The 14305-nt window shown below is 41.7% G+C and overlaps 1 protein-coding gene across 8 annotated transcripts in view; it reads left to right on the forward strand.

The window, feature by feature from the left end:
* Positions 1–14305, forward strand: part of osbpl5 (oxysterol binding protein-like 5) — a 40728-nt gene that overhangs the window by 22170 nt on the left and 4253 nt on the right. For 4 of the 8 annotated variants that reach the window (XM_027272781.1, XM_027272776.1, XM_010732751.3 and 1 more), the window contains 15 exons: positions 2299–2454; positions 2699–2772; positions 4146–4226; positions 4556–4657; positions 4974–5177; positions 5663–5747; positions 5838–6000; positions 10085–10298; positions 10596–10780; positions 10889–10970; positions 11697–11795; positions 11998–12094; positions 12268–12366; positions 13831–13928; positions 14031–14120. In XM_027272781.1, the coding sequence (XP_027128582.1) occupies positions 2319–2454; positions 2699–2772; positions 4146–4226; positions 4556–4657; positions 4974–5177; positions 5663–5747; positions 5838–6000; positions 10085–10298; positions 10596–10780; positions 10889–10970; positions 11697–11795; positions 11998–12094; positions 12268–12366; positions 13831–13928; positions 14031–14120 (1809 nt within the window). In that variant the 5' untranslated portion in view covers positions 2299–2318. Of the gene's footprint in view, positions 1–2298; positions 2455–2698; positions 2773–2810; positions 2833–4145; positions 4227–4555; positions 4658–4973; positions 5178–5662; positions 5748–5837; positions 6001–10084; positions 10299–10595; positions 10781–10888; positions 10971–11696; positions 11796–11997; positions 12095–12267; positions 12367–13830; positions 13929–14030; positions 14121–14305 lie in introns of those variants that run through there. The other 4 variants (XM_027272779.1, XM_019263098.2, XM_027272780.1 and 1 more) reach the window with 2 other exon arrangements.

Raw genomic sequence — 14305 nt, forward strand, 5'->3', positions numbered from 1 at the left:
TCATGTGAATGTGTAATCCTCCCTTCAGTCTGCAGCAACAAGGCAGGCACTCGCACATGGTCACGTATGCACAGCCACGCATTCATTTTTTGGCACTTACGTCATCACACTGCACAAAGCACTACTGGAATAGCCTCCATATATGCTGAACTGACAGGCACACACACACACACACACACACACACACACACACACACACACACACCACAAACACACACACACACCACAAACACATTAAGCATGCATGGATTCCACACCCATGCTCGGTCTAGACTGCATAATACGCTCACACAGTCTTTCTCCAAACAGATCCCACCCTGCAGCTGTGAGAAACAGCTGTGATTGGTTTGTCTTGTCAGTCTGCCCACATCTTGACCCACCTTAGGGCCTGTACCGTATGTGGTATTAATTCTGTGTGAGTGTGTGTGACTGTCCTGGTACAGTTTGGCAGCCTATTGTGTTTACTGTTGCTTCGTGCTCTTTTTCCATGCAGCCTGCACCACACTCAGGGTTCAGGACTGTACTACACATGCACACATGCACTGCAGCAACCGAATGCTATTTTTAGACCCACCCCACAAGGACAAAAACCTTTTCACACTCATATCTTTGTCGTTTATAGCTTTATATTTATTTTTGAAAGGACAAAGGAGCAGAGGGCAGGAGGGAGCAAAGCACAGAGGAGAGTGCAAGATCAGAAATGAGAGGGGAGACAGGAGGTTGAGAAAATGAGTCACAGAGGCAGGGTAGAAAACGGAGGGAAGTAGGGAGTGGTGTAACGAGTATACGGATGTGAGTGTGTATTTTTTTTTTTAAATATGTGCATATATAGTTTTGGGGGAGGTTTGTTAATCACAAAGACTCCTCCAGCACTACGTGTAGTTTCCAATTTAAGTTTTCCTTTTGTTACACATCAGTTTATGTACTTTGGCATACTGCACTTGCCTGATGCTTAAGTGCAATCTCAGTTGAATAATGTGGGAGAGGTAAACATGAATCAGTCTGTAAAAACGCTCTATGAATGAATTTTATGTAACACGCTGCTCTTATTGGATGTTGTAATTGAGGACTTGTAGGCGAGACTGCTCTGTAGGCTGGGAGTCAGATGGTGTTGTCGACTGTATGTGTTTGTGCACTGAGGGGAAATGAATGGGATTGTATTGATCTGAGCAAAGCACAGTGTTGCCGCCCAGATAGACTCAGGTGGTAACAGCCACGCTCCATTTACCTCAGTGTTTTACCGTCAGCTCCAATTTGCTCTGATCAGTTTGCCACCCGTTTGAACAAGTACAACAATCTGTCTGGAAACAGCTGTGACCCTCAGCGGTTGTTAATAACATGCTATAAATAGTTTGCAACTTTTCAATAGTTACAGAGCTCAGTAAAGTAAGTAGTCAGTAAAATGAGTCATGAGTGAGAGGACTAAACAAGCAAGGTGATGCTAAGTGCTATGTCATGAGAAAAAATCTGTCATGAGCAGCACACATAGAAAAGAGATTTAAATTTCTCTAACACAGTTCTGTCTGGCGCAGTATGCACATGCCTGTACGGTTTCTAGTATATGTGTGCTTGTTTTTGACTACTTTATGTAGGCATGGTGGCCTAAAAATATGATTAATCCACTCACTGTTGGAAATTAAGAACAACACAATGTCAACATGAAGCTGTCGAGCTGCAGCTCGATCCCAACACGTCTGCAGCCGCATTCCCCTTCCCGTGTGCAGAGATGTGCATCTCATTTGATAGGATGAGTGAAGAAGCAGCATTTCTTGGAGTGAGGGAATTTGTGGACTGAAGATCGGGGTGGATGGAGGAGTAGTGGTAATAGTGGTGGGGGTCGTCTTGTACAGTGTGGCTCTGTGCACAGAGCAACTGAACTCGGTTGGAGATGTTTTTGGTCACATACACTGACAATGTGTAGTCTGAACTGCTTGTCACTGCCACGCACAGTGCTATTATGTGGATAGGCTGACATGTCCTGGTACAGTAGGTCTTTGTTAGTGTTAGAGTGGAGAGAAGGGATGGGGGTGAGGACAGACCAATAGATATGCACAAAGAGAAGAGTGAGGATGGAGTTTAAGAGTTCAGAGTCAGTGATGCAGGGTGAGAGAATAAGTCAGTACCTATTCAAAAGAAGAAGAGCTACAAAGACGGATGAATTACTTGATTTGTTTTTAATATTAGATTAATACATGCATGCATGTAAAAGTGTTGAAATTTTGTTCTAATCTTCCTGTGTTTCCTCCATCCTTTCTCAGTCTTCCCCCTTATCTTCTTCCTGTGCTTCTCTCCCTGCAGAGGACACGCGGGTTGTCAGGATGAAGGAGGAGAATTTATTCCATCGGAGGTTTTCTCTGTGCCCCAATGCCACCTCCCCACCCAAAATTGACCCTCGCACCCTCACCCGGAACCTGTCATATGGAGGAGACAATGACCTCTACAGCCTCAGCCCAGGTAAAAGGACAAAGCTGACAGATGAAATGTGAATATGATAAAATATGATATCTCAGTTACATGTGTTAGTGTACTCCAGTGTCTGAAACAACGGCGTACTGTGCTGTACTGTACTTCTTCCATACAAATCAACGAACCTGCTGCTTATGAGCTACTTTTGCGGCTGCCATGCTTTAATTGTCTGTCAGCAGGTTTATTCGCTGAGTTCATTTGTATGTGACTGTGTGTTGTGGGTTCCCACCAGGCAGTGAGACAGACAGGAACGGTCTCTCCATGCTGAGTAATGAACTTAGTCCTGCCCAATCACCAGGCAGCAAGGTAAGAACATGGTTCCTGATTGGGCAGCTCTTCAACAGCTCACTCTAACTGACCCATTAGGTGAGCTACTTGCATTTGCTTTCTGTTGATTGTTTGCTGTATTAGCGAGCTGTAATATCAAGATTTTAGGTAGACAAACCGACAATTGTTGAGGCCTTTTTAGAGGAAGTCGAGATTGTAATTTCAGTCACTGTATTTGAAATTAAAAAGCAGATGTATAACTTGTTTGGTAAATAAAATAACTAACAAACAAAATAAAAAAAACAACATTTAAATTTTCATGGTACTGCACCAGCGTAGCTGCCCAGTTTGTCATGTGGGATTTTATATGTCAGGGCCATGGTGGGAACTGTGTCTTTAGCCCTAAGAGCCATTTAATGGCACCCCAAAACCTTTGTGGTCCTGGTGCTCCATCGCTTGCTTAAGTTGTATTAGTCCTAAAAATCTGTCTCCATTCTTCTGTAATACTAATTAGGAGTGGTCAGTAAATGTTTCCAATGGCAACCGGGTAATCTCATCTTGTCTTGTCTCCTCTTTTCTTGTCGCTTTGCCTCGCCTTGCAATATCCCCTATTTATATGTGGAATATTTCACAGGCGCAGCTGTGTCCTTGGCCTTTTGCCCTTTCGTCCATCTTGAAAGCCCTTACGGGACAATAGGAGACCGAGCGCAGCCTTACCCATGCATGTTGTCATTTACACAGTGTCGTAACAGTGTACCACACTTTAAGAATGGCTTTTGTTAACGCTTATAGATAAGACTTAAGCATCTGTGTGGGCTAACCAAATAATTTTGTGAGTCATATTGTTTAAGTGCATACAGAACAAGTGGTTACATAATTACATACTGCACTGAAATCACAGCATAATTTACTGATCAGAGGAGAGCATCAAACTGTCAGAGCCCTTTGCTGTCTAACCGAGGAAGTCAGTGGGTTTGTGGTCACAACACCAGAAGTAGTCAGTAAGTAAGTTACCTTGCTGATTGAAAGGGCCACCCACCTGCTCCATACACACTTGTGGCAGATCAGACGTGCTACGTGGCAAAGGGAACATTTAAACAATGTGGTGTTTATAACGGAGCAAGTCTATTAACTCTAACAGCACAGTTGTCTCCTAAAATACAATCCCAATAATTTGTTTAAAATGTGGTTGATTGTTAATAATAGATTATTGAAAAGATTTTTCTGTACTTTTAAGATTTAGAATAGCTGAAACTTTTACAAGCAAATGTTTCACAAATGTACATGCTCTATACACATAGTAATAGTAGTTAGTAATAGTGTTTCCATTGCACACAAGTTTAAATCATAATTGAAATCTCTCTTCTCCCTCCTCTCTATCCTCACTGACTGTCTCCTCTCTCCTCCTTCAGTCTGAGTCCAGGATGTTTAATGGTGTCGAGAAGGACTGCCCCTCCCCCACAGAGAAGCTGGCCCGGAAGGAGTCTCTTAAGGTACACATCACTTCCGTGCATGAGATTCATCACGCCATTGGATTCACCACAAAGACCATATATTTCAGCTCTTCAGTCTAAGCTCAGTGGGTTAAACTTACACAAGCTGCTTAGGAATCTTTTTCATTATTCTCTAATTATGTTTCAAATGATCAACAATGAATAATGTTAATGACAATTAGAGGCAATAGTACATCTTAAGGCAACAGCATGATTGCAAGCATTTGTTTCACTCTGCTTCCACCTAGTGTTCATTCTCTGTGATGAGTCCTCTGACTGAGCAGTAGGTCTGATGACTCATTCATGTTTTTTGTGTTTTTGTTTCACAGGTCCAAAAGCAGAATTACAGGCAAGAAAAGAAACGGGCAGCTAAAGAACTGTTTAGCGCACTAAAAGATCCAAGTGTTGTCATCATGTCCAACTGGCTAAAGGTGTGGGGATGTTGTATATTACAGAGCTGCTAAACCAGAATAATGATATCACTGCAGTCACACTGACAGCAAGCTTTTCAGACTTTTTATTATTTGTCTTTTACACTTTTGCTAATTATCATCTGAGGTGTAGTTTCACAGACACTACAGCTCAGAATGAGCTCAGTTTGCTAAAAACAAACTCTTTGGCACTGTGCATGCCAATCCTGTAATAGTAACAAAAAAAAATCACCATATTTCTTGTGTTCCCATCGTGTTCTGATACTAAAATTCCCTCCTCATCATGTCATCATCCTTGTCCCCTCTCCTTCTTTAGATCCGTGGCTCTTTGAAGAGTTGGACTAAACTGTGGTGTGCCCTGAAGCCTGGAGTTCTTTTGATCTATAAGACCCCAAAATCAGACCACTGGGTGGGCACCATCCTGCTCAGTGCGTGCAAGCTGATTGAGAGACCCTCCAAGAAGGACGGCTTCTGCTTCAAGCTCTACCACCCACTGGAAAAATCCATCTGGGCTGTCAAGGTCAGACATGTTTGTCGGCCTACTGGCATTTCTATAAACCCAAGACACTTTGGAAGATCTAAATAAAACTAAAGCAGGGTTTTACCTATACAAACTGATAATGCCCCTGTATCTAGCGCTCCCTAGTGGTAGTATCAAAAGAGACACTGCACCTGATTGTTTACATTTACATTGTAATTAATTACTAATTAGAAATGAAGAGCAATGAAGCTGTAGCTCAGCTTTGTTTTTGTCAAGACTAGAGTGTTTAATTACTGAATGAAATGCAGGGTCTACTTGTACTAATTGCATTTAATTTCTGTAAATGTTGTAGCGCGTATTTATGCTCAATTTTGTCAGTGCTATTTTTGTTTTTAATTTTCGAACGATAATTATCCTGTTCAGTCCATTACTCTTGCAGCCCTTGAGAGATTCATTTGTTTTTGTTGGTACAACATGACTAAAATGGAATCATGCGTGACTCACCGTTTCATCCATATGCTCAGGGTCCCAAAGGAGAGAACGTTGGCTCCATCACTCAGCCTCTACCCAGCAACTACCTGATCTTCAGAGCAGCATCTGAGTCTGACGGTGAGATTTGTTTGTGGTTGTTGATCATTTCTAAGAGTAATTCTTTGAAGGCGCCCTTTCTCATCTCTAAAATTTGCCACGTCTCTTCAGGTCGCTGCTGGATGGATGCCTTGGAGCTGGCTCTTAGCTGCTCCAGTCTCTACAAGCTGACAGCCAAAGGTGGGAGAGAAGCAGATATTAGCACGTCTTCAGAGTCCTCCCATATACTCCACCTGCTGCAGTCTACCGGACTCAGTGATACAGAGCTGCTACAGTAAGCACTACACTCATACATTCATCTCCAGCTTACGTTTATTAGTTTATGTTATTGGATGATCTGTGTTTCCTGTATTCATGCTCCCAAATTGCCACATTTGCCAGTTCAAGCACAAGACTCTTGGCCATTTTTTCCACCAAACACAATTATGCTGTCTTATATACGCAGTAGTCAGAAATTCACAGATGGCTTATTTAAAATGTAGTCTCTGTGATTTTCAACTCAGTATAACGGCTGAAGAAGCATGGACATGAACTGCCAGAGATATGTTTTGCTGAATGCAAAACTCTGGATCTCAATGAAAAAGACAAAGTTTGCTGTGTTAGTGTGGCTGTGCAGTGCCAGAAAATTTAACTTTTGTGCATTTAGAACGGAAAAATTTAATGCTGTGAACTGTCCTGGAAGAATCAGGACTCCTGATTGTGTGTGTTTAATATGTGACCACTGCAAATGCTTAAAAAATAAAAATGAATATCACACACACACACACAATTACACATATTTGTTTTTGTAAGTATGTATACAATTCTCTATGAAACCATATCAGCCTCTGGTAAGATCCAGGTGTACATCATCAAGCCGGTCATACATTCTTGTGGATGTGACCAATAAAAGTGTTTTAAACATAACTTAATACTGTGCTATGACATCAACACAAAGGAAAAATGGGTGATCCTGCCATGAAAACTACGTTTCCTGTCTTAAAACTAATTAGCTGTACATGCATTTGGTGCAGAAAGTTAAGCAGAGGTGAAAGGTGAAACAGGGCTGATAAATGGCCTTTAGGGAAAAATATGGTGTACAATGGACTCTACAGAGACTCCTTGCTTAAAAGTGGAACAAATCAAATCACCTCTGTACAACTGTGACTGCATCTGACCTTGTTGTCCGATCCAAGAGGAACTTTAGCTTCTTTGTCTGTTGTGGCTTGTAAACCTTTAAAAAACATTACACTACAAATAGAATCTAAATCAAGTCTGATAAAATTGATCTGTCGCTGTTATTTAAATTTTCTTACATAGAGAAGCTGAGCCACATGTCATTCATGCTACATGTCAGCCTAACTGTACTTATATACTGTGCTATATACTCTGTGTGACACACAGAGAAAGACAAGGAGTCATTGTAAATAATTCTCTGTTTTTGCGTTGTGATTTTTCATTGATGAAATGTTGCACATAATTACATATCAGTATGAAGCTTTTCTCCTGTGCTTGAACAGTATGAACGTAGTGTGATGTTGCCCCAGTTTTAGCCTCTCATATAATCCTCTTTTTTCACATTTGAACGTTGGGCCTAGTGGACATCTGCTAGTCACCTTTTGTGCGTTGCTTTGTTGAGTATATAAAGTAGCATCTTGTGAAACTGATCAGAAATCTGCTTTACTGGGTGCTGGACAGGATATTTATTATAGATAGATTATTTGTGGTGTACTGGACTGTGGGAATGTCTTCCAAACAGAAGTTTGTGTTGTTAGAAACTGCTAAGGGGTTTAAAACTTGTCAGACCACTTACCACATAGCTGCAATGTTGTAGGTTTAGTACCAGCTAAAGACTTCTGTTATTCGTCAGACCCGCTCTTTCCTGTCTGCCTCTCTGCTGTCAAACTGTCCAATACAGCCAAAAAACTCAGTCAAAATACAGTTTTATGGGCAGAGTTTCACATTGACATATAGATTGCAAACTAGTTGCTTAAAGAGTGACAATGCTGACAGGGACAGTAAATGCAGCTGCTTTTAATGTGCCCATAAGCAAGGCAGCTAACGCCCATCCGACAGTGGACAGGTGAACAAGAAGAAACATGAAACTGAATGAATATGTTGAGGAGATAAGGATACAATATAATGGATGTTTGTGTGTGTGCATGCTCCAGGCAACTGTTGTGTAACAAGACTATCAGCAAAACCACGAAGGGTGTGTATGTAGCTTCTATTAATAGCTCTATTTATAGGAAATCCTACACTGTTTTGCATCTGCTAAATTATTATTTCTCATAAATATTTAACAACATGCATGTTTCTGCTTGTGAGTAGGCCTGTCTGGTCTTTTTTTTCTTTTATACATGTTGGTATTCATCATAGTTATTTTCCATTTCTTCTTGGGAGTGCATCTGTATTCCTGTTTAGATCCTACATCCCTTTCCTCCCTGCCCCCCTCCTCCCATTACCTTCCCCCGATAGATGAACCCTCCCTCTGGCCCTCTGTTGCTCCTCTCCCAGCCAATCACAACAGCTCATACAATCATGTGACTGACAGAATAGCAGGAAGATGGAATAGAGTGTGAACCATACACCACCCAGAAAGAGACGACAGCAGCATAGCATTAACAAGCCCGCACACACACTCTCACACACACGCACAAACACGCACACCCTGGCACACAGAGAGGAATATGCAAACACACATCCAGGAAGCAGGCGTGCTGGAGTCAAGGAAACAAAACTGCACCTTTTAGTCACTAGATTGAAAACAGCTACGCACGCACAGGATCGGAGAAAAGACAGACTGCTTCTGTGTTTGGATGTATTGCTAACATCATCGATGGTGTTTTGATTCCTGTGGAAGAGTTTGTCTGTCTGCTGTACGTCTTTAGGGTAAGGAAAGCCTCCCCTGTTTTAGGGCGTGTTTGTGTTAATAAATAACATTGCTGGTTGGTTAGTGATTTACAGAGTGTGCAGGAATGTGACTCTTCAGGTCTGTCAAGCCCTCAGGCATTTTGAAAAATGCTCTTGCATGGTTGTTGGGCAAAATAGGCTGTTTCCTTGTTTTGTATAACCATAATCCTATCACTGACACACTACAATTATCTTCCACCGTAAAACCTCTGATTATTTATACGTGCTTTGCTGTTACTGAGACTCGCTTTAATGTCTGTCTGTCTGTCTGTCTGTCTGTCTGTCTGTCTGTCTGTCTGTCTGCCTGCCTGCCTTCCTTCCTTCCTTCCTTCCTGCCTGCCTGCCTGCCTGCCTTCCTTCCTTCCTTCCTTCCTGTGTGCCCCTACCAGAGGACACAAACATCCAATGTCTAACTTGTAAAATGGCTACAGGATTGGCACCATGATTTTCCTTTTTTTAAACTATCAATTTCACCCTATCCTTTCTGTCTTTCTCACTTCTCCTTTCTTTGGACATTGAGACTGATGTGTGACTTTCTTCTCTGTTTCTCTTTTCTTTTTCCTACTTTGTTCTGGTTGTTAAATGTGCTGACAGGTCTGAGGCCTGGGTTTGATGTGTCAAATAATTTAAATATTCCATAACCAGTAAATGGTTAATCAACATAGGATGCAGCTTGAATCAGTTTCCATCAACTTTATTTGCACATGCAGACATGTGTATGAAGGCGTGAAGCGTGTATGCAAACATGAAAAGCACACACGTATGCATACTCTACCCTGTTTGTGTCCCGTGATTGTAGCCAATGTTTTGTAAATTGTGGTCACATTCAGACCACGTGAACCAGAGCTGGGAAATGAAGGAGGGTGAGGATGAGGTGGTGTGGTCTGGTCTTGTTGTCCTGGCAACCAGACATGTCAGATTTACCAAACACATCCAGAGCCTCCAGGTCAGCTCAGTTTATACTGTGGATTGTCTCTAACGCAGTTGGCTTACTCATCTTAGCTGTGAGGGGGAGGATACAAGATATCACAGATTCAATGCACATTTAAAGGCCATTCAGAGCCTTTGAAGGTTAATAGCAGTTCATTTCTGTTTTCCTCAGACGTCTGTGCCACGTTTGAGCTGTTTGTAGATTGCCTCAATCATCAAAGCACTGAAGTAAAATTAAGTTAGATGTTTGCAGCGTCATGTGCCATTACTCATCTTTAACTCCTAATCATGGCCATTAAAATGTCCTCAAGCTTCCACGCTCAATTAGATTTTCCCTGGTAATGGCTTGCTAACATTATGAGAGCCACATATAACATATGACACCACTTAAGATCTGTTAAGATACAAATATAAGTCAAAAATCAGCGCAGACATTTTTACAGAGGAAATGCGTCATTAAATCATGTGATTGTTCTTCATCTGTAATCATAGAGTTAAAGTTCTAACCTTGGCGTTCACTTCTCCTCTGTTACTAGATTAAATGACACTGTGCTGCTGGGCAATCACCACATGGAGCATGACGGCTTTTCAGACAAATCTGAGCGTGAGGCTCACGATGACTGGTACACTACGGCCAATGAGAATGGTGGAAGGTTGACAGAGGAGAGCGACATGGACCAATCAGACGAGCTGTCCCCCGGGCCGCAGGCCACAGCCTATGTAGAGCAGAGCACAGAGGAGATGGCTGAGGTGAGGTGCTTAGCTCACAGTGGCAGTATTTATTTAGGGAGCATTTGTTTGAGTTACAGATCCTTCAGGGCAGCATGCTCAAGAACAAACATATCTTCAGTCAATATTTAAGTATTCTGTTGTGTTCTCTTTCATATACTCAGGCATATTTCTCTTACTTGTTCTGGCCCAATATTATCTTATCTTTGCCTTTGAGAAATTCTCTTTTTGCCTCTCTTAGTCATCTCAAACCAGGTCTCTGGCTGGAGAGCCAGCACCCTCCGCAAACATCACTCATGTCTGTATGTTTTCCTTCAGGCTGGGGAGGCGTCCCAGGTAGAAACCGTATCAGAGGAGAACAAGGGTCTGATCTGGGGCCTGCTGAAGCAGCTGCGGCCGGGCATGGACCTCTCCAAAGTGGTACTGCCCACCTTCATCCTGGAGCCACGCTCTTTCCTGGACAAGCTGTCTGACTATTACTATCATGCTGATCTGCTCTCACAGTCAGTAACTTCAACTCACTATGCTGTGTGTGCCACGTCCTGATGAAGACTGGAGTTATTATGTGCCTTCTTTTCTTGTCATAATTGTGTCTGTTTTCTTCACCACAGAGCTGTGCTGGAGGAAAGCGCATATGGACGGATGAAGCAGGTGTTGAGGTGGTACTTGTCTGGCTTCTACAAGAAGCCCAAGGTAAGATTTGTTTACTACTATTCCAGATGGCTTGTTATCATAGTGACCTAAATATAGAGCAACCCTAATTATTGGATGCAACACCTATTTTTGAAAAGACTTTTAAAAGATGATAGATAGCAGCTATACCACATTTATCTCTCCTCAAGGTATTAAAGAATACAGTTATTCAGCAAAAACAAAATAACAATAATATTCCAATTAGTGAATTATTAAACATGAATTACTATAACTGAGTCGTCCTTTAAATTGCCAAATCGTTCACCCGAATAACATTTCTGTTAACGAGCAATCTTTCATATTTTTTTTGTTATATACTCATACGTACTGAAGCGGTTGTTTTGGGAGCACTGGAGGATTATTAGCGTTTTCCAGACTGTTCCTTTCTGGCTCACCATCTTCTAACATGACTTTCTGTAACACTGTATTTCTTGGCCGCTCGACAAATGGCTCTGTCCTGGATCTGATTCCGCAGTAAAAACATCACATTTGTTTCCCCTGGATGAGAATTTATTTCCTCAGTGGTAGCAAAAACTCCCAACATGAGCCAGCAGATAATGCCTACAGATTAAACTGGGCTTACTCAGCACTTTTTGGGCTGACTACTTCTACTGACTAGAGATGGATGGGTATAAACTTGATGACCTCTCACTACTAGGCGTCTACTGGACTGTCAGCTTGCTATGTTAAGCATTATTTGTGACTTTATGTGTTTGCATTTTGCAGGGTCTGAAGAAGCCTTATAATCCAATCCTGGGGGAGACATTTCGCTGCTGCTGGCTTCATCCTCAAACCGACAGCTGCACTTTCTACATAGCTGAACAGGTTAAACCAAACTCATTGCTCAAAGGTGTAAATGTGCAGCACACAGTTGATCCCTCGTGTGAAATATTTTGCACAATTTGGCAAGCAGAGAACACACCTGCGAAATGCAGCAAGTGTAAAATGATTTCGTACCAAAGAGCTGACACCTCTTTTTCTCTTCATCTCTGCTGCTTAAATGTCTCTCTCTCTCTTCCTTTGCCAGGTGTCCCACCATCCACCCATCTCTGCCTTTTATATCTGCAATAGGAAGGATGGTTTTTCTATCAGTGGGAGCATCCTGGCAAAGTCAAAGTTCTATGGTACACAGCACACTACAATATTTGTTTGTCATAGCTGTTCATGCATGTCAAGATAAACTCCCTGCCTCGTTTCGAGGCACAACACATGGCTGTCGGAATAGGCTTTTCAGGAGGATCTAGGTCAGGCTCTGTTTTCTTGAATCAAATGGTTCTCTGTCCTTCTGCTTTTCTAGGTAACTCTCTGTCAGCTATTCTGGATGGCAAAGCCAGGCTGCTGTTCATGAGCAGGGGCGAGGAGTATGTCATCACCATGCCCTATGCTCACTGCAAAGGTAGAGCTACAGTAAATGTTGATGACCATCACTACTAAAATATGTGTCCATGTACCTTGTGGCTATGTTAACCGGTAATTTGCATCTCCCTAATACTGCATCGTCTCTGTTGTGTAGAGGTTTTTTTTGCCATGTTTAGACACAGTAAGGGTGATAAACCGTCCATAATGATGTTGATGTTCCTCTTAATGCTGTTACATTAATAACAATCCAATTTTATTCATTGGAAGCTGCACAGTCACCTTCACTGCCCCCTTAATTACGGCTGGATCCATTTGCCAGCTAATTACATGGTTAGAATATGTTAATTAAATCAAAACAAGGACACACACTGTCACAGACATGAAGTACAATATATATTAGCTAAAGGACAGATTTGGATGATCTTCAGTTTCAGCCACTTAACAGTCTCTAGGGGGCAGATAGGATATTATGAGTGAATTTATCAGTCCAGCTGTCTACACAGGCAGCATAAAGGCTCCCATTTTACTTTACTATACAAGCTTAAATGTGCACTTCAGGTCACATTCTTTGTCACGTCTTTTCATATTGCACAGTCTATTTTTTTATGCGCTCATCTACACTGATTGTGTGTTTGGCTCTGAGTCCTACCAAAACAAAGGTGAACTGCATTCTATACTGAACCTGAATACACTCTGTCTAGGCCCCGTGTTATAACAAAGCATCATTATGTTTGTTTGTTCCTGGTTGTGTCAAGATGGTATCCCTAGATTTATACTTCAAAATATTCTTGTATTGCCAAGTTTGAAGCATATCTGCGGTTGTATGAGGAGAAAGCCAAGACTAAAAATGTTGTGAGCAACAAACTGCTTGGAAAGTTTGACAAAGTCTTGAGGAAGTCAGGGGTCATACTATAAATAGCGACAATGTCTGCAGAGAGGCGGTTATGATGGATGAATGTTTAACAATCCTAAACCTTTGACCCAAAAGATCTCATTTCATGTCCCATATGAAACCAAAAGTTGATGTTTGCTTTTTATTTTTTAGACCTAGCTGATTTATTTTTTTGGATTTAGATTTTTTGACTTTTATTTTTTATTCCTTTTAGTTTCAGTTTTCGATCGCAGTTTGGTTAGGTTCAGGAAAAGATCACGGTTTAGGTTGAAATTAGAAGTCAGAACAGCGGCAGAAACAGCACGTACAAATCTCACAAGAGTTTTACAAATCGAGCATTACCATCGAGTTCAGTTTGTACGTCCTGCCTCATTGTGACAGTGTCAGGAGGTAAACATTCAAAATCATTCCCCATGCATCTGTTGTTTATCATCTTTATTTTGTCTCACAGAATACATTCACTGCGAGTGCCTCAATCATAAATCCTAGATAATAATACAGCATAAAACAATAACACAGGGAATGGTATGATTAACAACATGATGATCTACATTTTGTTTTTGTGCTGTTGATCTGATGATGTAATTCTCATATCTGTGCCTCCTGCAGGTATCTTGTATGGCACTATGACACTAGAGCTGGGTGGAAAGGTTACGATCGAGTGTGAGAAAACCAAATGTTTCACAGAGCTGGAGTTCAAGCTCAAGGTATTTTCTTTTATTTTTACATCAGTATTGTTTGTAAATGTACTTTGACTAGTTTATCTTATGTTATATGAGTGGCCTCAACTTACACTGTGTTCACTGCAGCCTTTCCTTGGAGGTGCCTGCTCTGTGAATCAGATCAGCGGGAAGATTTCTGTCGGAGAGGAGCAACTGGCCACTGTCGATGGACACTGGGTGAGAGTTTTTATCTCGCTTTCAGCCCTCTGTCCCTGCCTGTCTCTCTCTGAAGTTCACGCGTCAGCATCCCCCTCTGCCAATTACTCGCTGCCACTCGGTATTCAGTGTCTCTCTGTAGTAATTAGAAATTTACGAGCAGCAGGGAGACAGAGCAAGTGGATGACCTAGTTTAGAGAGCTCTC

Source organism: Larimichthys crocea, chromosome XXI, assembly GCF_000972845.2.
Source record: "Larimichthys crocea isolate SSNF chromosome XXI, L_crocea_2.0, whole genome shotgun sequence".
In the NCBI taxonomy this organism is placed as follows: Eukaryota; Metazoa; Chordata; class Actinopteri; family Sciaenidae; genus Larimichthys; species Larimichthys crocea.